The sequence below is a fragment of the Danio rerio genome, chromosome 13, assembly GCF_052040795.2.
Source record: "Danio rerio strain M-AB ecotype USA chromosome 13, GRCz13ab, whole genome shotgun sequence".
Classification (NCBI taxonomy): domain Eukaryota; kingdom Metazoa; phylum Chordata; class Actinopteri; order Cypriniformes; family Danionidae; genus Danio; species Danio rerio.
Window position 1 is genome coordinate 47155001 of NC_141033.1, and position 26591 is coordinate 47181591.

At 37.4% G+C, this 26591-nt stretch overlaps 1 protein-coding gene across 2 annotated transcripts in view; it reads right to left on the bottom strand.

Annotated features, from left to right (window-relative positions):
- mdga1 (MAM domain containing glycosylphosphatidylinositol anchor 1) overlaps nucleotides 1-26591 on the bottom strand; it is a 409026-nt gene that overhangs the window by 268180 nt on the left and 114255 nt on the right. For both annotated transcript variants that reach the window (XM_087279741.1, XM_087279742.1), the window contains exon 4: nucleotides 8792-8966. In XM_087279741.1, coding sequence (XP_087135867.1) covers nucleotides 8792-8966 — 175 coding nt within the window. The remainder of the gene's footprint in view (nucleotides 1-8791; nucleotides 8967-26591) is intronic.

Here is a 26591-nt window from a genome sequence, read left to right on the forward strand (position 1 = left end):
CTATCATCATAACTTCCACTCAATTAAAGCGATCTGTTTAAATCACATGAACAAGCAAAAAGGATTCAGTGATTTATGTCCACATACCTGACTAAATCCATACACACTGAATGAAATATGAACGGAAAAGATGATGCGTTGAAAAAACGTGCGGTGAAAGAGCCGCTGTCCTCTTACCTGCTGCTGGAGTGCGTGATGTGATCTGTACCCAATGAGTGAATGAAAGGGCGAGAACCGGGTTTCTGAACCAAGTCCATCCTTACAGTAGAGGCTTGCTGAACCCACAACAGTTACCCACTGTCTCACTGGCCAAAGTGTCATGGTCAAAGACTGACCGACCCGCACCAAAAACCACCAGCTGACTTTGTGTCTGTCTGTGTGTGTTAGTGCTCGTTTGTGTGGTTTACGGGGACATTAAATTGTTTGATGATGTGTATGACCTAGTTGCACTGGGTTACGAAGACATGTCTTGAGTCCTCATCATTTTTTAAATTCCTCAAAATCATATTCAACTGGTCTTTTGACATTCAAGGTTGGTTTTAGAGGTAGGGGTGGAGTAGGCCTATGTAATAAGAAGTTTTTAAATAATAAAATACATTACAGCTATGGAGAGTCCCCATAAAACACACTGTATATGTGTGTGAACTGTTTGATGGCTTTTGTACAAAATCCTAGGATATATTATTAGCTGCAGTGGATAAGTCAGGATTATTAAATAGTTGTCCAAAAATATATTCCTTTAAAAACGGTTTTACCACATTTTAATCTGTTTTTATTTCTTAAACTTTTATTCTATGCTATTTTATTCTTATTTATGTAAAGCAGTTTGAATTACCATTGTGTATGAAATGTGCTATATAAATAAACTTGCCTTTAAAGTTAAAGTCAGAATTATTAGCCCCCTTTTGAATTTTATTTTCTTTTTTAAATATTCTCAAATTATTTTTAATAGAGCAAGGAAATTTTCACAGTATGTCTGATAATATTTTTTCTTCTGAAGAAAGTCTTATTTGTTTTATATTGGCAGGAATAAAAGCAGTTTTTGATTTTTAAAAGCCATTATAAGGTCAATATCATGAGCCCCTTTAAGCTATATCTTTTTTCGATGGTCTACAGAACAAACCAACATTATACAATAACTTGCCTAATTACCCTAACCTGCCTAGTTAACCTAATTAACCTAGTTAAGCCTTTAAATTCCACTTTAAGCTGTATAGAAGTGTCTTGAAAAAGATCTAGTCAAATATTATTTACTGTCACCATGACAAAGATAAAATAAATCCGTTATTAGAAATGAGTTATTAAAACTATTATGTGTTTAAAAAAAAAAACAGGGGGGCTAATAATTCTGACTTCAACTGTATATCAAAGCCCCTTCAAGGCAAGTTGTTTAACTGGGCGGCCATTTTTGAAAGTCCTCTCGGACAGTATGCACGGTATATTCTGTATGTTATTAGAAATGAGTTATTAAAACTATTAGGCTATGTTTAGAAATGTGTTGAAAAAATCATTTCTCCGTTAAACTGATATTGGGGGAAAAAATAAACAGGGGGGCTAATAATTCGGGGGGGTTAATAATTGTATTTTATTTATTGTTTTAATCTGTATATTTGCCTTGTTTATCAGTAACATATAAATACAGGAACTTTTAACTTCGAGTGAAGAAATGTGCCACAAAAGAGGTCAAATCAATGTAAAAAATCAAGCTAGAACTATTTGGCTGCAGTGAAATTTTCTCACATTAAAGAGCCCCTATCATGGGTTTTTAAGTGACCTTCTATACAGTGTGTAACAGCACTAAGTGAATAAAAACATCCAGCTGAGGTTTAAATCTAAAAATGCGATGTGTTCAAAGCAATTTATTCTTCAACGAACTAGTCAACTGAATGAATCGGGTTTGGTTTGGATCTATTGCTTTAAAGGGCCATGAAACCCCCTCGTTTCAGCAGGGTGTTTTCACACCTCTACTTTGGAAAAAGTCAGAAAAGTGGGCGTGTCCAGCTCTGTTTAGGGGGGAGTGTCGGAGGAACTAAAGTGGGATGGTGTGGGAGTGTCTATTTGTGCACGCGCGAGTTTCAGAGTCAAAATACACACCCACACAGACAGGAGTAAGTGATGGTGTTTAACCTACATGGACATCTGTAGTCGAATTATTTGCCAAATTATTAAATGTTGGACTTTAACAGCAGTTTGGCTCTTTCATTCAGGGAATTCATTCATGCCCCTCGCGACACACGAGATATTTGATTCGAGGAGCTGCTCTAAGCGTGTACTTTACATGCAATGTTTGATACCGCACGGCGAATGAGAGAAAAAAAACCTCCGCATTTCCCGGAAACTTAGATGCATACGGCAGGTAGTGTCAGAAAGCCGCGTGTGTTATTCCGGTCACAAAATGCGGTGCTAACATTTCTGCACTCAGTGCAATAGTTAACTTAATTCGATACGAACAAACTGAATAAACAAAGAGCACTGGTCGCTCACTTACCAAATCTGTAGAGACAGGACAATCACCAGCAACTAGAGCCGCGTCTTTATGGAGAGAATACTACAAACGAATCCAGATTTCAGCATTTGCAGATGAGAACAGCTCTCAGGTAAACAATAATCCTCCTTAGACACGTAAGTTATTGTTGTCGAGCGTCGCGTACACTGTAATCCACACGTGATCCAGATAAGCTCTCAAAGAGAGAAAATGAAAACGAAACTTAACGGCAGCAGACTATAAAAGCAACACTTCACGCTTGTTTTGCCAACACAACGTGGCGTCTTTGTGGTGTAAGCGCGGTGACACAAATGAATATTAATGAAGTTGCACAGTAGAGCGCGCTGATTGGTTTGAACCAAGTCTTACTCATGCATTAATGCATCACACTGTAAGACGTAATAAGACTCACTCTGGCACAGACGGCCAGTCTGCACGCTGGAATACACGCTATTATGTCATGACCGTGACGCAGCTTCAAAAATTCGTTTCAAACAGGAAGTACGAATTTGCTTGAAATAACGCAAAAACAACCAATTTACACTTTTTAGAGAAATATAGGTGTCCCAATAGTGTTTTTAGCAGTGTGGGACACATATACGACTGTCAACAGCTCAAAAAATGTGTTTTGGTGTTTCGTGACCCTTTAACGTGTCGATGTCAATACGGTACATTGCCAAACATTAGAGTTGTGAACCTACACTGGTCTCATGGTTCGGTTATGATTATCATGCCATCGATTTGGTTCAATCTCAGTGCATCACGGTCCATTGACCATGCTTTCCATACACAGTTTTATATTTTCTTTGCAGCAGCATTTCTTGTAATAAAATGTATCAATATATTTATATACTACTTGTAATACAATTTTGTCCTTTAATACAGTCAGATATATACTGTTACTGCAAATGGCTCACACTTATTGACAGTCGAAGATAATTTATGGTTAGCCGTGTCAGGAATCCAACCCTGTTGTCCTCACAGAAACAGACTCAGCCCTCGGTTCCAGCTCGCATCTCAGCCTGCCTGTTGGATATTTCACACTGGATGAAAGATCATCATCTCCAGCTTAACCTCGCAAAAACGGAAATGCTTGTAGTTTCTGCCAACTCGACTCTACACCATAACTTTTCAATCCAGATGGATGGGGCAACCATTACTGCATCCAAAATGGTGAAAAGCCTTGGAGTAACGATTGATGACCAACTAAACTTCTCTGACCACATTTCTAGAACTGCTCGATCGTGCAGATTCGCACTCTATAACATCAGAAAGATCTGACCCTTCTTATCTGAACATGCAGCTCAACTCCTTGTCCAAGCTCTTGTTCTCTCCAAACTGGATTACTGCAACTCTCTACTAGCTGGGCTTCCAGCTAACTCTATCAAGCCTCTTCAACTGCTCCAGAATGCACTCCAGAACGAGTGGTCTTCAATGAATCTAAACGAGCACATGTCACTCCACTGCTAGTCCGTTTGCACTGGCTGCCAGTTGCTGCTCGCATCAAATTCAAAGCTCTGATGTTTGCCTACAAAGTGACTTCTGGCCTTGCTCCTTCTTATCTGCTCTCACTTCTGCAGATCTATGTGCCCTCCAGAAACTTGCGTTCTGTGAATGAACGTCGCCTCGTGGTTCCATCCCAAAGAGGGAAGAAATCACTTTCGCTCACGCTCAATCTGCCCAGTTGGTGGAATGAACTCCCTAACTGCATCAGAACAGCAGAGTCACTCGCTACTTTCAAGAAACGACTAAAAACTCAACTATTTACTCTCCACTACACTTCCTAATCTGCAATTGCCTCTCTGAATATCACACTAACTGTACCAAAAAAAAAAAAAATACTAATACTACTAATACTTCCCTTCTTAGACTTTACAGACCTGAAACTTGCCTATAGCACTTATTCATTGTTGCTCTTAGAAGTGAAAATTGCTTCCTTGTCCTCATTTGTAAGTCGCTTTGGATAAAAGCGTCTGCTAAATGACTAAATGTAAATGTAAATGTAAATATCACTAAATCAGTTAAGCTTTATATTTATGTTTCAATGTAATTAATGCTATCCACTTTAAACACATCAAGTAGTTTAATGTGAATGATTATAGCACATGCATTATAATTTTGGCTGGCGAGAGGGTGGGCACGAATGAAATTGGGCAAACTTGGGGGGGGGGGGGGTGTCCTAAAATGTTGAAAACATCCGATCCAGGGTCACATTTTCTGAAATGTCATTTCAGTTAAAAATTTCAATGTTAAAAATGTCATTCTGCGCATCGCATCTCTCTCTCTCTCTCTCTCCGTCTCTCTCTTTGATGTTAACTAAAGCTGTGTGCATCTGTAACATGTGTCAGACTGAGGTTAAAGAGATGAAATGCGCTGACATAGAATCAGCTTTAGCACAGACACAACAGCGACTGCTTATATCAAAGTCCCTTCAACGCAACGCATCAAAACCCCCCTGGACACAACAGAGACCTCCGAAATAAAGGGAGGAAATGGAAAAGAGAGCGATTTGTCATCACTTTTCCTCTAAATAACTCTTAAAAGTGTGCTTGTGTGAGCCGGCCGCGTGCGCTGCTCTATAAAAATCTTTTATTCAGCCTGAAAAAGGAATCAGGCCATTCCGAGGGTCTTATTGTCATGCTTTTCCCTACATCCCCTCAATCCCGCTGCCGTAATTCTTCTATCTTTATCTCTCACACCTTCTGTACCTCTCACCTTTCCAGCTCACACTTGCTCTCTTACTCCTCTTTTCTCTCTGTAATGGGGTTTGCTGCTGTTCAAGATCGAGGGGGGGCTTTGTGTCTCTGTGTTTGTGTGTTTATGTGTGTATGCATGTGTGGTGTGTGTTTGTATATGTATGTGTCTATTTGTATATATCTGTGAATGTGTGCGTATTTCTTTGTGTGTATTTGTATGCGTGTGTCTGTGTCTGTATATCTGTGTGTGTGAATTTCTTTGTGTGTGTCTGTATATCTGTCTGTGTGTGTGTGTTTGTGTGTGTGTGTATCTGCGTGTATCTGTGTTTGCACAGTTGTTTGTGTGTGTCTGTATGTGTGTATTTGTGTGCATGTGTGTATTCGAATGTGTGTGCTTTTGTGTATATCTGTTTGTGCGTTTGTGTATGTGTGTGTGTGTGTGTGTGTGTGTGTGTATATATGTGTGTGTGTGTGTGTGTGTATTTCTGTGTGGGTGTATCTGTATGTTTTTGTGTGCATTTGTTTGTGTAGTGTATGTGTGTGTGTTTGTATATCTGTATGTCTTTGTGTATCTGTGTTTGCGCAGTTGTTTGTGTGTGTATCTGTATGTGTGTGTGTATTTCTGTGTTTGTATGTGTGTGCATTTGTATGCGTCTGTGTCTGTATCTGTGGATGTGCGTGCGTGTTTGTTTATTTGTATGTTTGTGTATGTGTGCGCGTATGTGTATGTGTATATCTGTATGTTTGTGTGTGTCTGTATATTTGTTTGTTTGTATGTTTGTGTGTGTGTGTCCTATGCCTGTGTGTGTATCTGTGTATGTATGTGTGTGTGTAAGTGTGCTTGTGTATATCTGTATGTCTGTGTGTGTATTTGCCTGTGTGTGTTTGTATGTGTGTGTGTGTGTAAGTGTGCTTGTGTATATCTGTATCTCTGTGTGTGTCTCTGCCTTTGTGCATGTCTGTCTGTCTGTCTATCTTACTCTCTCTCTATGTCTGTGTGGGCACGATTGTTTGTCTAAAACTACACGTGTGTGTGTGTGTGTGTGTATGTGTGTGTGTGTGTGTGTGTGTGTGCGTGTTTGGTCAACACTAAGCCCCGTCACTCTGGTCTGGCTGAGTCTAATTGCTGGTGTTGTGGTGCTGAAGTGATCCAGAGATCGGCGTGGAGCCGGTGGGGGAAATTGAACAAGCATCACCCGTCAGGAGAGCTTCCACTCAGAGCGCCTGTCAGCCTGGCCTGTTTACCTGCGACACAATTATCATCGGCCCCCAGGGAACCCTATGGAACAACACATCTGTCCTCTGGGGGACGATGAGGGGCCACGGGGGACGCGCGATGGTCGAATATTGCGCAGGGAGATCGCTGACTAAATCTGGTTAAGCATTGGAGGGAAATGAAGCGTGTAAAAGTGTGTGAGAGGTTGCAATATGTTGCCAAAGAAACACACAGCTTTTAGGAGAGGTGCTGGAGGTAGGAAAAGCATTGGGGCAATTCATGAGGAATGTGCTTAAAGAGCCCCTATTATGGGTTTTTAAAAATAACCTTCCATGTAGTGTGTAAAAGCTAGTGACGTGAAATATCCAGCTAAGGCTTAAATCTGAGAGTGCACAGTGTTTAAAACTATTGATTCATTTATAAGAGTCGACTCATAGTGCTTCAAATGAACCATCTTGATAACGAGTCTTTAGTCATGGGGTGTGGATACAGAACCAAGCCCCACCCAATTATTGCGCACACAAATCTGGCAAAATTGAAACCCCGGCCCCGTCCACAAACACTGTAAAAAGAAAAAGAAGAACATTGTAGCAGATGCCGGTTGAATCATGTCATGAAGACGCTGTGCTCAGCTGAATATTATTGGAAGTTAGTGCTAATTTCTCTACCCAAAGATGAAACCGAGAGGCGTCAGTGGTTAATTTTTGCAAAAAAATACCTCAGCATTATAGCCCCCGCCTTATGCTGCTGTTCCCGTCATTTTTCTGACGAGTGCTTCAGTAATCTACACGCTTACCATAAGGGATTCATTGGCCGCTGGTTAAAAAAAAAGATCAGAAAAGACTATATGGGACTTTGGTGCATGAACTGTGTACTGTAAAGTTCCTGTCAAGCTCTGACATGGTTTCTCACAAACTGATTATTTCACTTTAATTTTACATAGGCTAGATTATTATCTTATTTAACAAACCATCACAATCTCATGGCAATTCGTGTTTTGGCGCATATAGCGGACTTGTTTTTAAAGCACATCACCTCAAATGTGATTCATTATTCTTGTTTATAGATAACCGACCAACAAAACATATATTAAAATTAAGATATTTATTTAATATAAACAAAATTTGTTTGAAAAATATATTTTTTCCATGAAAATATAAAAATTATATTTTTGTTTGTACCCATTCGCTTCTCAAGAGGTGGATGATTTGTTTCGCTTTGTGAAAAAAAAAAGGATTTAATAAATGTTTCACTGTGATTGTTGTATCACAAACCTCTGTTATACAACTGCAAATTTTTAATATGCCTTTATTTAAGTATAAGATTATACTTAATTATGTCTGATTTATGAGCCGTTTTCCTTAAGGGAACAAAAAATGTAGCCAAAAATATACTAATATGCTAACATGAATTTAATAGACAAAAGGAAGATTAGACTTGATACCTTTTTGTTAGAGATGTAACGATTCATCTGACTCACGATTCAAGACATCAATACGATTCGATATCACAATTTAGTCTGCACATTTTTTGCTAAATAAGACATTTTCTGCCATAACTAAACTGCTATTTTACAAACATTAAAAATATAAAAATAATATATTAATAATGTAAACAAATAAAAATGACAGTATATTTTGCTAATTAAAAATTGAAAATTAAATATTTGCTAACATAAAAATGCTAGATATACATTATATATTTACAATATTAACTTAAAACTTTCAATATATAAAGTTATTAATTGAAATTAGATAAAATATAATTACACAAAACATATCTTAAAAATTACTGATATTGCTTATTATACTTGTAGGGCTTTTTTAAAGATTTTAAGGTAGACACACGCTATGTAATGATTATGTGTATAATTGGATTTAAATAGATTCAGAAAACGTCCCTAAGGTTGTTTGTGTTGAATGCGAGTTTGACCTTTCTTTGTGGGTGGTTTTTGTGGGTTCAGTCTGGAGCCGCTGACCTGACCCTTGGCTCAATGGGACAGTGGGTCAGTGATGCTGGGCAGCACCGCAGGGATTCCCTTACACACATAGAGTGTGACCCTGTCTCAACTACAGCTTCAACTCTCACTTGAGATCCTTCCAATTCATTCACTTGAACTCTCCAGGCTCATCTGTCCAGTTCAACCCACAACATCCATCAATCATGCTTATTAAATCTCGCTAAAAGCTGGTGGGTGCTATGATTTGTTATCTCTTTTTGTCTTGGCAGCTCGATTGGGCATGGGTTCCCCTTGTGTTTTCTATAGCCACCCACACTGATATCCAGCACCAGGACAGAGATGGAGCTCTGGAGAGTTCACACTGATTCACCTCCTGCTGGAGAACTGGGAGGGATCAGGCTGGGAAGAGGAGGGATCGTGGCCCTATCACTTACATTGCACATCTACGCGAATGGACTTGATGGCAGCCACCCCCACCCCGTTCTCAGCTTTGCAGTAGTAGCGTCCGCCCTGCACCCTCTGGATGTTGGGGATGCGAAGAGTCTCATTGAAGATGGAGGTCTCCTGGAACTTGTCAGAAGCGCTGCCTGCTGTCTTGGTCCACCGCACCTGCAGAGGGCGACAATCAGGGAAATTTATGAGCAGAACAAAATAAGTGAATGCTTCATTTAGTAATAATTTTCTATGATAAATAATATATGGCAGTATTTTTTATTTAATTTACAAGTTGAATCAACAAAATTAACTTTGTTTTATTTTATTTAAGCTTGATTGACAAAGAATAGGCACAGGATCCGAATCATTTTATGCCACAGATGTTCAGCGAGGTGTCCCATTTACTGTTTTCAGATGTAGATCCATGAAAAATTGTATCTCCTTAACAATTATTAAATTGTGGATGGATGGATGATGAATGCCTGATAGATAAATGGATGGACAAGTGGATAGAAAGAAAAAAGGACGGACAAATGGATAGATAGATAAATGGATTGACGAATGAATATTAAGAAAAATTAAAGAACGAATGGATAGAAAGAAAGAATCTATGGATGGATGAAAAATAGACGGATAAATGAATAGAATGAACAATGGGTGGCTGGATGGAAGGGTTAGTCCAAAAACAAAAAAGAAATGCATAGTGAAAGAACAAACAATATATAAATGAACAAATGATAGAAAAACTAGCAAATAAATGCTAGTGACGAGGGATGGATGGATGGATGGATGGATGGATGGATGGATGGATGGATAAATGGATGGATGGATGGATGGATGGATGGATGGATGGATGGATGGATGGATGGATGGATGGATGGATGGATGGACGAACGGACGGACGGAAGTATGGATGGACCAAGAGAAAAACAGATGATGGATGGATGGATGAACCAAGAGAAAGACAGATGATGGATGAATGGATGGATGTACCAAGAGAAAGACAGATGATTGATGGATGGATGGATGGGCCAGGAGAAGACAGATGATGGATAGATGGATGGACCAAGAGAAAGACAGATGATGGATGGATGGATGGATGGATGGATGGATGGATGGGCCAAGAGAAAGACAGATGATGGATGGATGGATGGATGGATGGATGGATGGATGGATGGATGGATGGATGGATGGATGGATGGATGGATGGATGGGTCAAGAGAAAGACAGATGACGGATGGATGGACCAAAAGAAAGACAGAGGATGGATGGATGGATGGTAGGATAGACCAAGAGAAAGACAGATGATAGATGGACCAAAAAAGACAGGATGGATGGATGGGTGGATGGATGGATAAATGGACCAAGAGAAAGAAAAATAGATGATGGATGGATGGATGGATGGATGGATGGATGGATAGATGGACGGACGGACGAAGAGAATTACAGATGATGGATGGATGGATGGATGGATGAACCAAGAGAAAGACATGATGGATGGATGGATGGATGGACCAAGAGAAAGACAGATATGGATGGACGGATGGATGGATGGACCAAGAGAAAGACAGATAACGGATGGATGGATGGATGGATGGATGGATGGATGGATGGACCAAGAGAAAGACAGATGAAGGATGGATGGATGGATAGATGGATGGATGGATGGATGGATGGATGGATGGATGGATGGATGGATGGATGGACCAAGAGAAAGACAGATGATGGATGGATGGATGGATGGATAGGTGGATGGGTGCATAGATGGATGGATGGATGGATGGATGGATGGATAAATGAATGGAGGAATGGATGGACCAAAAGAAAGACAGAGGATGGATGGATAGATGAATGGATGGACGGATGGACCAAGAGAAAGACAGGATGGATGGATGGATGGAAGGAAGGATGGACCAAGAAAATGACAGATGAAGGATGATGGATGGAAAGAAAAACAGACGGATGGATGGAAGGATATAATGACAGAAAACAGATGCATGAATATAAAGAACAATGATCGAATGGATGGATGGATGGATGGATAGATGGATGGATGGATGGATGGATGGATGGATGGATGGATGGATGGATGGATGGATGGATGGATGGATGGATGGATGGATGGACGGATGGATGGATAGACCATCCATGGATGGACCAAGAAAAAAATAGAATGGACAGATGGATAAAAAATGTAAATGGATTGAGTGATGATGTGTAGAAGGATGTAATGGAGTAAATGATATAAAGACAGATGGTGAATGATTGAACAATGGGTGGAGACAATAAATCGACAAACAGACAGACAGACGAATGGATGAAAAGGACAACAAACAAATGGATGAAGCAAATTTCAAAAACATGGATTAGTGGAAAAGCAGACTCTCTAGACTTTAGTCCAAGACTCCTAATATGGTTTCACACTTTGCTGTAGAAATGAACTCTTTGACGTGTCTATAAATAATACTGCAAACACAGAGAAGATTCTTTTCGTCAACTAAACCTGTGAATCTACAGTAAAACTCCATATGCAGAAGACTAACATAGAGCCAAAGGTCATAAAGATAATCAACTAGTACAGTAGGTACTGTAAGTTTGACCTGCATGCAGGCTCAGCGGTCAGACTCAGTTATTTTAATCACACACTCATCCCTCTCAATCACTCTTTTGATTCCTTCACATGAGTCTTTGCATTGAGTGTGTAAGGTCAAGTGAAAATCACAAAGTAAAGCCGGTGTAATCTCCACCACCTCTCCACCTCTGGACATCAGTAAGCTGCTTCCATTAAAGCACGGTCACCTTTGAACGGGCAGTACACGGGTGAGCGGGCCATTGTAGTTAGCAGCACTGGGGGCGGTGGGAAGGTTAGGACGTACGTGCAAAGGATTATGGGATTACTGAGACCTGTGTAAACGAGGAGCTTTGTGTTTATTCAGGTTTATTTGCCTGTGGATTTGGGACGCAGCTGCTGTTCATTTATCAGGTGTGGCGAGAGAGAAATTAACAGAGGAAGAGACAGAGAGAGAGATACTGCAGGGACTTACTGACCCTCTTGGTGGCAAAGGACAGAAAAGCTAGTCGAAAGCTGTTTGATGGGGCAAGTTTACCACAAAGTTGAGCCACTTATTATGTGTAGATTAAAGGAGAGAATCTGCTGATTTGTCCTTAAAACACAACTCAGATCACCTTCATAAAGAGAAAAACTGTTTATCGACTTTATCTTGTCTTCAAGAAAATCTTTTACCGAAGCAAATGCAAAAACATTAATTTTCCTTTTGTTTAGTCCCTGATTGATCAGAGGTAACCACGACGGAATGAACCAGCAACTACTCTGGCATATGTTTTACACAGTGGATGCCCTTCCAGATGGTACCCAATGCTAAAATTATATATATATATATATATATATATATATATATATATATATATATATATATATATATATATATATAAATATATATATATATATATATATATATATATATATATATATATATATATATATATATAAATATATATATATATATATATATAAATATATATATATATATATATATATATATATATATAAATATATATATATATATATATATATATATATATATATATATATATATATATATATATATATATATATATATATATATATATATAGCCCCCTTGAAGTATTAGCCCCCCATTTGTTTTTTTTCCCAGATTTCTGTTTAATAAAGAGATTTGTTTCAACACATTTCTAAACATAATAGATTTAATAACTCATTTCTAATAACTTAATATTAATTTATTTATAATAATTTATTTAATAATTTATATACAATAATACAATAATTTATTTAATCTTTGCCATGATGACAGTAACTAATATTTGACTAGATATTTTTCAAGACACTTCTATACAGCTTAAAGTGACATTTAAAGGTTTGACTAGGTTAATTAGGTTAACTAGGTAGGTTGGGGTAAATAGGCAAGTTATTTTAAAACGATAGTTTGTTCTGTAGACTATTGAACAAAATATATAAAGAGGCTAATAATTTTGACCTTACAATGGCTTTTAAAAAATTAATAACTGCTTTTATTTCTAGCCGAAATAAAACAAATGAGACTTTCCCCAGAAGAAAAAATATTATCAGATATACTGTGAAAATTTCCTTGCTCTGTTAAACATAATTTGGGAAATAACAATCTGATGAACATGTTTTAATATTGACATAGCTTCATGATTAAGATTATTTTTACCTCAAAGAACTTTAAAAATAAAAAATATATACATACATCAAAAATTACTCTTCAATAAAAAAAATTTATTTTGTGATTCATGTGTTTTTACGATTAATGCTTTTGAATTGCATTATGAGATCAACAAAAACTTTTAATGTTAAAAAAATGAAGAAAAAAAAAACAGTTTGAAGTAATATATTGTCTGTATTAATGTTGTAAATTAGTCCAATAACCTGGTAATAAATAGGTAATATATATATATATATATATATATATATATATATAGGGCTGGGCGTCACGGTGGTGTAGTGGGTAGCGATGTCACTTCACAGCAAGAAGGTCACTGGTTGAGCCTCAGCTTTCTGTGTGGGGTTTGCATGGTCTCCCTGTGTTGGTGTGGGTTTCTTCCGGGTGCTTCCGGTTTGCCGTACAGTACAAACACATGCGCTATAGGTGAATTTGGTAAGCTAAATTGGCCATAGTGTATGTGTGTGAATGAGTGTGTATGGGTGTTTCCCAGTGATGGGCTGCAGCTGGAAGGACATCTGGTGCGTAAAACATAGGCTGGATAAGTTGGCAGTTTACTCCACTGTGGCAACCCTGATAAATAAAGGGGCTAAGTTGAAAAGATGTGAATGAATGAATGAATGAATATTAGGGCTGAACGATATTGGAAAATCTGACATTGCGTTATTTTATTTTCTGCAATAAATAAAAGTTTTATAAGACAGTTTAAAAAGCACTGGTTTACTATGAAGTCTAACAGTCTTGTTTATCACAATGTGAAAAACGCTTTTCTTAATTTGTTTTGCCTCGTTAGTCGAATCATCAAAAAAAAAACTTAATAAAAAAAAGATCCTAAAATAAGGTTGTTTTCAACTTTTCCTTAATCCTTTAAAGTTTTTCCCTTAAAACAAACAAAACTAGCTGTCAGCTGTCTTATTTTCACTTTGTAGATAGATATTTGGACTAAAAACAAGACAAAAATTCTAAGTGTCACAATCACCAGCGATCTAATCCTGGCAGATCACTAAAAACTACAAATCCGCTGGTATATGGACTACAAAAGTGCCAGTCATGCACTACACACACACACCTGTTCCAGATCACAATTGATTAAGCTGCTCAATGACTGATTACATAGACTTTAAATACAGCGCGCACGCGCAGTCACACACACACACACACACACACACACACACACACACACACACACACACACACACACACACCTCTTTGCTCAGTCTTGTTTATCTGTACTGTTAACATTACCATGTGTTTTTTCTTATCTTGCCTTAAATCTGACCCTTGCTTTGTTTTGTTTTTTTACGTGTCTAGCTGCCTGCCTTCTGACAACACGCCTGTTTTGACTATGACTCTGGATTGCCTGTATACATATGTTTGCCCCTGTGTTGACTGTTGGTTGCCTTAGTATTCTTAATAAACCTGCATTTGGATCTGCATCTTTACTGTCAGTGTCCCGTTCACATAATACTAACAAAAACTTTTTTTTTTTTGTATAAATCATAAATTTCGCAAAAATACAGTAATTAAATACAATTCTGTAGCTCATGGTCAACTATAACTGAAAATGTGTACTGCTGGTGTGCATTCAAGAACAGGGTTGGGAAACACTGGCCTACATTATATCATGATTCACCACTGGTCGTCAAGTTACACAAAAACCATCCTGTTTGTTTGCAAAGTCCCCCAAAAACTCTGCTATTACTGTGTTGATTCATGGTGGCTCTCAAAGGGCGTCCGCTGGCAGATGTAAGACAGATGGCTCTGGATAGGCTATCATTACAGCGGTCTCAGACGCCTTGCTTACTGCAATGCAAAGTCACAGCGGCACAGAAACTTTCAAAGTCTCTGCGAAACGAGGAGACAGAAAGCGCGGGACAGCTGACGGCAACAGACACCGAAACGCCGCCGCTACAGGAAACACAACAGGGGACGAAGAAATTGGCCATGAAAGAGATGAACCAGTGCAAGAGAGACGACGCTGGCCTTCTCAACATCAGCAGCTGCCACACATCAGCGTGTTTTACTGCTCCAGAGACTGCTCAAACCCTGTCTGTCTGTCTCCTGCTATCTTCACAGTCTCTCTTCTGTCGGCTCCTGGGAGAAAAATCCCACGAGTCTTTGTTAGCAGTACAGTAGCATCTTCAACTGTCTTCGACTGCAAGAAAACCTGGCTCTTTTAACATGGTGCGCAATTCTGAAGTGCTTTCTGAATGCAGTCTTTCACTTGCTCTAGTAATGGATTTACATCTGCTTGTTCAAACCAAGGGCAGGGTAATCAAAGCTCATCAAATCTAAAATCATAATGCATTATTTTCACTTGAAAGGATTTTTAAAAATAAAAAGAACTATTTTATCTGAGTATAGCAGTTGCCATGGAAACATTTGTCATTTTTATATTAAAAAATATACCTCTTCATTTTACAACTCACTCATTTTCCATCAGCTTAGTCCCTTAATTATCAGGGGTCACCCCAGCGGAATGAAACGCCAACTATTCCAACATATTTTTTATGCAGAGGATGCCCTTGCAGCTGCACCCCAGTACTGGGAAACACCCATACACACTCACATTCTCACACACACTCATTCACTACGGCCAATTTAGTTAATCCAATTAGTTCATGTTTTTTTTAACTGTGGAGGAAACTGAAAGCACCTGGAGGAAACCCACGCGAACACAGAGAGAACATGCAAACTCCACACAGAAATGCCAACTTTCCCAGCAATCTTCTACAGAGCTAACTACTGAGCAACCGTGCCACCAATTAAACTAATGATTGTTTTTTATTATTTCAAAATGGCAAAAATAATGATTCAAAGGTAAAATTATTTAATATTTTATCACTTTTGGCCAGTAGGTGGCACATTTCCAGACTGATGTGGCGTTGTCAGTTTGAGATGACAATCAATGACACTCATGAAGTTTGGCCAGCAACTTAAGCAATCAAGTTCATCAGAAAACGTTGACATGTCTTCAGTATTTCGACATGAAATAGCAAAACTTCACAGCGTATATCTGAACACGACTTCAGTCAAATTTGGAGTAAATTTGGGTCTAGGGTAATATTCAAGCATTTTCAAGGATTTTCAACCGCAATACAAACCCTGCATTTCTCAAAACCAAATCTTTTCTCACCTGTCCAACACCAGTTGGACATTTTCTTATTTATGTTTGTTTTTATGGTTTTCTAAGCATTTTTAAGTGTATTTATGTCCTGTTGGAGTTTTCAATCTTTTGTGCAGCATTTTGTTTGACTTTGGGTGTTTTTAAAAGTTGGTTTGAAAAGGTTGGTTGGGTGGTTTGGGAAAAATTATAGAAAAACAGACATAAATGGTGACAGATAAACAGACAGAACAGCTGATGGATGGATGGATGGATGGATGGATGGATGGATGGATGGATGGATGGATGGATGGATGGATGGATGGATGGATGGATGGATGGATGGATGGACGGACAGACAGATGGACGAACAGATGGATGGTTGGTTGGTTGAATGGACAGAAGGTTTGATGAATGGATGTAAAAGAAAAATTATAGAAAAACAGATAGGCAAATGGATAGAAAGAGCAACTGACAAATGATGAATGATGGATGAAAGAACGAATGAATGGATGAACAAACAAATTGATAGATGGATGGATGGAAACACAGAGAGGCAAACAAATTGATGGTTGGTTGGTTGGTTGGCTGGCTGAATGGACAGAAGGCTGGATGGATGGATGAATAGATGGATGGAAGGATGGATGGAGAAGAAAAATGATAGAAAAACAGACAGATGAATGTATAGAAAGAACAACTGACAAATTGACAGATGGATGGATGTATGTTATTGAAATCATTTTAAAATAATAATAATTATAGTATAAATGTACACCAAGAAAACCAAGCAAAAGTTAATTGATTTAAGTATAAGGTTTAGGTTAGCCTTAACTATAAGATCAGGCTGCAGACATGACCATGCCACAATAATTCTAGCAATAAAATAAATAAAAGAATCTAAATAATACATGCATTAAGCACTAGTATATTTGTAATCAACTTTCTAAATCACAAATATACTAGTACTAAAGTACTAAACCACACACTCTTATTTCCCTCAAAAATGTGACAAAGGGTCCTTAATGAAGCTGCATCATGCAGTGAAACAGGAATTGTAGCATTAGTTACATCATCTGACAAGGATCAAATTAAATTGAAAATAAGCTGAAAAAAGTCATATACCGCAATTACAATTACATTTCTCATTGTCCAATAAAACCAGCAGGTAATTTCTCTATAATTCTGACCTAGGTTGCGTGAAGAAAACAGGTTTTGTGCCGAATTTAAATAAAAAATGACACATTTGCAATAGCTGAAGTCCTCTGGTAAAGATCTTCAGGTCTGGAAAGAGCTTTTATCATTCCTCTCCCATTTTTCCAAAGCTCTCTCTCTCTCTCCATCTCTGCTTCAGGTTTTCTCTCTCCGCCTCTCCTATAACTGCCTCTATAAATTAAGTTCTCTGCGAGTGACACCAATTCAAGTCAAGCATCCGCAAAGAGACGTTTATTGCTTAATGCCTGTCAAGCCTGCTTAAATCTGGGCGTCTGTGGTCCTCTTCAGCGCTAGCTCTGGCTTATTGCTACTGTAAGCGCATTTAATGCTCATTGCTGGGCTTTTTATGTGTGAGCATGTTAAATCAGTGACGAGTGATTACTACGCACAAAAGCTCAACGTTCGCAGCTCAGCTTTACACTGTATTACTCAGAAATCTTGTAACCCGCTCTTTTTTCCAGCTCTCACTCCTGCGATTTATTGACATGATTCACAGTTTCTCTTTTTGTATTGCAAATCTGTGAAATAAATAAGGTAAAACGTACAATTACTTTAAAAGGTATGAGCTGTTTATTCTGTGAATAGCAGTGTGATATTGAGGATAATTATGGGTCATTATTGTCAAATAAACACAGACAGGGTGGGCAGGATCCTGATGTGAAGCACAATGGCCTTGAATAACTCTCAGCATGTTTTACTGAGCAAAATATGGATTTTTCATTTTAAAGCGTCAGATTTCTATTTCAGAACACTCTGCGGGTTGTGACTAATACATTAGATTACTTAGAAAAATAATTAGAGTATAGTTAATAAATAAATATGCATAATATATAATTATTGTTTTTATTTGAATAACTATATTTGAATATACACGAGGGCTGTTTCTCAATACCAAGTACACAAAGTTCGGACTTGGATGAATGAACTCCCGAGGACACAAGTCGGGTACTTCTTCAACATACTCTACATATACGTATTATTCTTCCATCTTATTCTTCTTCTGAGACTAATTTCTTTATGCATCTCCTCCTAGACCGTTCATACTGCAAGCACTAAACTTACTCCGGACCTTTAAACTAGTCTAACTCGGTTTTCTATGTCTTTTCCAACTGATTGGATTTACAGTTTTACGAAAACGGAGCTGGAAAATTCGGGAAAAGTCCCATTGACTTAACATTGCATCAAATTTAATGGCCTCATAACTTTGTGTCAGACTGTCATACAGACTTAAGGTTGGGCTCATTTAACTACCAATCTGTCAAATCACTGCCAACTTACTAGCCACACCCTAGCAACCACTTTTAAGATCCTAGCAACTGTCCCATAGACTTCCATTGTAAAAAAAAAAAAACTGCCATTGACTTTACATTGAACATACTAACAACAGCAATTCATAATAGAAACATACTAACAAACACACGGACATATCAATCATACTAGCAACATGCTAATTCACCCTAGCAACCACCTAGCAACACCATGGCAACAACCTAGAACACCTTAGCAACCACCTAGCAACACCTTAGCAACCACTTAGCAACCACCTAGCAACACCTCAGCAAACGCCTAGCAACCACTAAGAACACCCTTACAACTACATACCAAACTCTTAGCGACCACCGAGCAATGCCTTAGCAACCACTCAGAACAACCTAGCAACCACCTAGCAACGCCTTAGCAACCGTCTAGCAACACCTTAGCAACCACCTAGCAACCATTCAGAACACCTAAGCAACAACCTAGCAGTTATTTAATAAACTGCAGTTAACACTATACAAATAGAAAATACAAGTTAACAATAACTAAAGATAGCGTTAGTAATTTGGTAAACAAAGATAAACAGAGTACAACGTAGTAATGTAATTAAAGACAATGATAAAACGTACCAAAATAACACGGCCAAAACAATACATCTGATAACAAATAATAGACTGAATACACAAGACATGTCACTTGTATTGTTTTAAATGGAGGATAATGTAATTGTCAATATAGTGAATGAAGCCCCGCCTACTAAAACAGGAGCCAATCATCGATCACAATAAACTGACGTTTCTTCGGGGGACCAGATGTGTGCTTTCATGACAGTTTGGTGATCAACAAGTGCAGTGGAATCTCAGCGAATGCTTGCTTTACAGACATAAGAAATATGTCCACATAAATCTTGAAATCTGTGCTTAAATGAACCAAGTGCACTTAAAAACAAAAGTTTTTTGATTTGGTAACCTGTATGAAACGAACACGAGGTACAGTACTTCCTTGTCAAACACACATCAAATGACAGAAACTACTCACAAACACAAACGTCTAAACAGAGTCGCTGTCATTTCTGGAGAAGATTTGCCATCAAGACCAAGTTGTTGATTACTTTAGAAGAGCAGCATGATTTGATGAAGCATTAACCAGAGAATGATAATGTGTAACATTGCCATAAATGAGGTTGGTGTCGTGATCTTGTTCCTTTGGAATGCGCATTAGCTTGGGCACCTTGAAAATATGCAGATTTTGTTTGATTCCGACATTTTGTAATAAAACTTATGAGTTGTTTCATTTCATTGGTGATTTCAAATTTGTAATGTAGTTGTAAGCTTGGCAAACTGTTTTGGAGAATTTGATGTTTCCTCATTCATACAGAATATACCGTGCATACTCTCCGAGAGGACTTTCAAAAATGGCCGCCGAGTTAAACGACTTGCCTTAAAGGGGCTTTGATAAACAGTTGAAGTCAGAATTATTAGCCCCCCTGTTTATTTTTTTTCTACACATTATAGTTTTAATAACTTATTTCTAATAACTGATTTATTTTATCTTTGCCATGATGACAGTAAATCATATTTTACTAGACATTTTTCAAGACACGTCTATACAGCTTAAAGTGACATTTAAAGGCTTAACTTGATTAATTAGGTTAACTAGGCAAGTTAGGGTAATTAGGCAAGTTATTGTATAACGATGGTTTGTTCTATAGACTATCCAAAAATATATTGCTTAAAGGGGCTTATAATATTGACTTTAAAATTGTGCTTAATTTAAAAACTGTTTTTATTCTAGCATAAATAAAGCAAATAAGACTTTCTCTAGAAGGAAAAAAATGTTATCATACTGTGAAATACAAAAAAGAAGTAAAAACATCAAAGAGGGCTAATGATTCTGACTTCAACTGTGTATATATATAATAATAAATAAAAATATAAGAAATTACTAAATATAGATTTTTCTTTTTTTAAAGTATCAGATTTCAATGTCAGAAAACTGCAGACTGTAACTAATACACTACATTAATTAGAAACAATGTTATATCTAATTAGTATATTTAATAAATAAATAAACATAAAATGTAATTACTGTTTTAATTTGAACAAATATAATTGCATATACATGTTAGATGTAAACACACTGTCAGATAAATTGTGGATTATATTGTCAATAATACATTCTGTTCATTTTTTTAAACTTCAGTCATCAAAAAAAAAAGAAAGAAAGAAAAACATAACATTGTGCCCATGGGTTTACTTAAAAAGTAAATAATAATAATAATAAATAATAATAAATGATAATAAAAATATATTAAACCAATAAAATAATAAAAAATAAAATCATTAAATATTTAATTTATACTAATTAATTGTAATAAATATTTAAATTTACGCAATTATATAATAATAATAATAATAATAATAATAATAATAATAATAATAATAATAATAATAATAATAATAATAATAATAATAATTAAAACTGGACAGAATAAAGTTGCATTGTTAAACATAATAGAAAATCACAATACATTTAATTTCAATTATAAATGAATGCATGAAGTAAATCTGATTAAGTTCATAGGTTGTGTAATTACAGCTTCCAGCACACACTTTCTACAACCCCAACAGATCCAGAAGAGCTCGCAGTCCTGTCTAAATCCCTACATCCAATGAAACATTCAGAAAGCTAAATTCGTCAGAGTGCAAAAGACAAGAAGAGAAACGGCAAACGCAGGAGCCCGAGGAGCAGCGGGAACCAAAGAAGACCATAGCGGTGTCAGATTTTGCCAGCTCATCTCCCGTTCTGAACTGCAACCTCTATTCACTGAAATCAATCCTAATCAAATAACACGCCGCGCTGTGGAGTATTTAAGCCTCTCCATATGTTACACAAACAGCGGCTCTATTAAACGTCCCACGTCGAGCGTAATAAATGAGAGTGTAAAGTGTAAGGTTGCTTTTTCCGCTCGCGGACACAATCAGGGCAGGAATACATCTGCAGCATGTGGGATGAACACCTTCAGCCTCACAAGACAACATCACGCTTCTGTCCTACTAACAAGATGTGTTTGCATGACACTTTCATCAATAGAGAAGCAGTTCAGGCCAAATGAACAGTGTTTGTCATGTACTTTTTACAGGAGATGTATAACACCCTTTTTTACAAGATGTAAAATAAGTCTTTGACGTCCCTAGAGTGTTTGTTTTTCAAGTAATAGCTCATTATAACCCACAAAAAATGTTTTAGAACTCTTTGAAACTGCCTCTTTTAGGTTTTGATCTATATTGTGCCATTTTGGTGACTGTCGCTTTAAATTGAAATGAGATTGTGCTCTTTTTAAAAGAGGGTAGGGCTACAAATGCCTGTGTGTCAGCATAGTGGCAGATTCAAAAACAAGAGTGCTTAAGGAGAGATCATCCCTAATGGGTGGGGTTTTCAGCCTCTGATGACACGCTCAAAGTGAGAATGTCAATCAAAGTTTCTGCAGACTGTTTTTATTAAGTGTGATTATAAAATATAGAATATATTGAATATAATAAAAAGGAAAACCTTAAGACATTTTCAAGAGTAAATTTCATGCACATTAATCTTTTTTTAATAAATAATGATGATTAGTTTTACCTCAGAATTAATATTACGTTCCTTTTTTTTTTGGCCACATTCTTATTTTGAACTGAGGAGGATTAAAGGAGTGGTTTGTATTCGTTTTATGTATATATAATGCAAAGTTATTATAATATAATATAAAGTTTTATATATGACGCATGTTTACTATTAAAGGCTGGATATATTCAGACATTGTTGCCACACAAACTGTGTTTAAACCCATTATAAAAGTGATTTTTGCATAATAAGTCCCTTTAGGCCCAATCCCAATTCTACCCTTTAACCCTTCCCCAAACCCCTTGCGCGTGCCCGTGAAGGGGTAGGGGTGTCCCAATTATCTTTAGCTTGAAGGCGTAGGGCTAAGGTCAAGGGGTATACACCCCTTCAAACGAAGACTTTTCAGGACCACACTTAAAACAAGGGCTAAGAAAAAATTCCCAGAATACCCCAGCAACAGCTGCATCCGGAAGTAAGCAGATCCACTAATAAGTATTTTTTGTCATTATTACGATGTTTTACAACAAACAAACACATGTTTTAATATATATTCATAACCACGTTCATGTTTTACCGTCATGCTTTTAAAAAAAAAAACACTAAAATAAAATAAAAACAAATAAAAAAATTTTGCGATCTATTCGCGATCTATAATCCCTAATAATAACACCTGTCCAGCAGTCCCACAACATTCTGACACTCGATGACACTGGAATACCCTGTCAGAAAAGTCTAGTGGCTGTCAATGAGCTTTTTACAGTGTCTGCTATAATGTTAATGCTGTTTTCGTGTGTTCACATTGATGAGTATGGCCACTGTGTTAAATGCAGAGTATTACGATCTTATTGCCACATTAGTTCGTTATGATAACATTATATATGCCTTCAGTGATTTCCTGAAGATAAATACCAAAAAATTACACAACTGGAATCACTCCAGCAGTCGCGATCGTCTGATCTCATATGAAATCGCGAGGACATATGATGACGTGTGCAGGTGGTGTAGTGCTATCCCAATTCTTAGGGGAAAATTTTGAAGCCCTTCCTCTTAACCCTAGGTTGTAAGGGCCAAGGGGAAGGGGTAGGGGTACAAAAATAGAATTGGGCCTTAATGTTGTGTGAACCACATATGATTATATACTTTCAAAGTGTGAAAGTCAAGATATCTGATGAAATGTCAGAACATGAAAAAAGAAAAGCTACTATGAAAGTAACAGTAGTGGATTCTATTTCTGAAGTCTTCTGGAACAATTCTGTTGTTCAGCTGGGATGTGTCACAAAACTGGGTCACATGACACCAGGGAAACAGGGATCAAGCAGATTTAAAGATCAGGTTTAATAAAAAATATGTTAAAACAGAATTTGAAAACATGTATTATTTTAAATGTATTAATATATTCATATTTTAAATTTGAATAACAAATTGACTAAAACTCTAAAACAACAAAAAATACGTCAGATCAAAAGTAATTATAAATAAAGTAAAATTAGATTGAAGCAAAAGATAATTATAAGAAACTATAAAAAGCACAAAATGTAACTTTTTTTATTTAGTTGAATTAAAAATAAAATAATATTTATATAAATAAAATTAATGAACCGCCAACTATTCATGTGTTTATACGTAGTGGATGCCCTTCCAGCAACAATCCAGTACTGGGAAACACCCATACACACTCATTCACACACACACTCATACATGACGAAGTTTTCAATTTATTCAATTCACCTATAGCGCAGGTCTTTGGACTCAGGGGTAAACCAGAACACCTGGAGGAAATTCACACCAACAAAGGGAGAACATGCAAACTCCACAGAGAAATGCCAACTGATCCAGCCAACTGATCCTGAGGTTTGAACCAGCAACCTTCTTGCTGTGAGGCGACAGCGTTAACCACTAAGCCACTGAGCTGCCTCCAAAATATAAATATTTTTACAAAATTACGAATACTAAAAGCACACAATGAAAGGACTTACAAATATAATAAAAATGTAAATAAACTGAAAATATAGCAATAAAACTAAATGAAAAATTGCACAAATACTATACTGCACCATTCAATTCTGATATCTCTAACCCTCTGGGGTCTGAGGGTGTTTTGGGGCTCTGGAGAAGTGTTGACATGCACTGACATTTGTGTTGTTTTCAGTATCTTAAAAACATATTAATGGCTAAAGTGTGATAACACTGTAAACAGCACAAGCTGGGCTACAATAATACCTAAGCAGCATGTTTGTATGTGTTTGTGTTTTTGAGAAAGGAACGTTTATGCGTGGTTAGTGAAAAACAAAAATTTTGAAGCCACTGAAACAAGGCAGTGAAACACACAGAGAACATTTGTGCACAAGACTTTTGAGAACTGGATCTTGTAGTCTAGTGTTTTTGCTTTAAAATGATGTGAGAATCATCTTGTTCACTTGCTCAGAGAAAACAATATAATGAATTAAATTTTCTAAGTCACTTTTTGGGTGAAAATGGTTTATGCGAGAAGGCGTGAACTACCATTACTATGCAGTGAGTCACACCTGAGAAGACAAAGACCTTCATAATGAGCTGCATAATGAGCCATCAGACAGGTATGTGACTAAAGCAGGTCGCACACCAGAAGCGCCGCTCGGCGCCGCGACACGGCGCACACATGACAGTTTAAAGTATCACACACCAGACGCGCACATTCGAAGGATATTAAACATGAAACTAATCAGATGGCGCTCTGTGGCGCGGCTGAAAAATGAACTGTGTCCTGAGCCGTCGCCGGGCGCCGCCGACAGCCGCCGACTTGCAGTGCCGGTGTGTGTATCCTGATAGAAACCTATGTTTAGAATTCTAAAATACATGGCGCTGCGTGGCGCTGCGCGGCGCGCCGCCAACCGGCGCTTCTGGTGTGCGACCTGCTTAAGAGTTTCAAGAAAGAATCTGAGAAAAAATAAGTTTATTTTTTGCAGTTCATTTAAAATATATTTAACTATCACACAAAATAACTCAATACTAGTTAAATAAGCTTAAACACCTATGAAAAATCCCCACATAAGATGCTTTTATATTATCAGAACATTGCGCCTTAATTGTACTCACTGTTATTAGACTACAGTTTATAAATACACTAACCGGCCACTTTATTAGGTACACCTATCTAACAGTTCGTAAACAAAAAAAGTCTAATCAGCCAATCACATAGCAGCAACTCAATGAATTAGGCATGTAGACATGGTCAAGACAATCTGCTGCAGTTCAAACCAAGCATCAAAATGGGGAATAAAGGTGATTTAAGTGACTTTGAACATGGCATGATTGTTGGTGATCTCGATTCAATAGAGCACGTTTAGGAAGTGTTGGAATGAGAGATTTGCATCATGAATGTGCAGCCGACAAATCTGCAGCAACTGTGTGAGGCTATCATGTCAATATGGACCAATATCTTTGAGAAATATTTCCAGTACCTTGTTGAATCTGTACCATGAAGGATTAAGGCAGTTCTAAAGGCAAAAGGGGGTCCAACCCGGTACTGATAAAGTGTACCTAATAAAGTGGCTGGTGAAACAAAAACATACTGAATTGCAAAATTAAAAATGTAATTTTCTTCTCTAATAAAGTTTCTTTTTAACTAGTTTAACTTTGTCATGCATCACTTTCATTGCTTCCATCTGAACATGCACATATTTCATTTGAAGTCTCGTCCTGTCTAAGTGGGTGTTTTTCTTGGCCACAAAACTGCAGCGAGGGTCAGTATTCAAGGTTTTAGTTAAAAGTCTGGTTTGGCCTGACTTCATAGTTGATAGGCATCATGTCCAATCCATCTGTGATGCTCTATAATCACTAACCTACTGAGATAAACGTGCCACACGATCAGGGGAGAGATCCAGTTCCTCATGGACGGCAATCAACAGCAATCTGAGATCAATCAGTTAGAGAAAACAGGAAACCAAATCGCGATGATGATGATGATTAGTGCATTTCTAGCATTGATTCAGTCTGCTTTTACAGAAACAGGTCTTGGTTTATCATGAAGCATGCTCCCTGGAGACTGAAAACACAACCGAGTGGCATGAGGAGTTACAGGAACAGGATTATGATGGCGCTGATGATGTCAGTCCTGACCAGAGTGCTGACAGACTGTTATATGAACTGTTCAGTCGAGAGAATGCAGAAATGGAGATGTGATAGATGGGGAAAGATTGCAGCGAGTGACAGGGTTTGGCTTTCAATTGGATGAAATCACAGTGTAATTTCTCAGTTATTCCTTTTATGACCAAATATAGATTTTATACTTGGAAAAATAGAGCCTGTGCTCGCACATCTCCTCTGAAAAAACCTTAATAAAGTGTCAAACTGAGCTCAGAGTTAAGAGTATAGAAAATCTACAAAGATCTCTATAT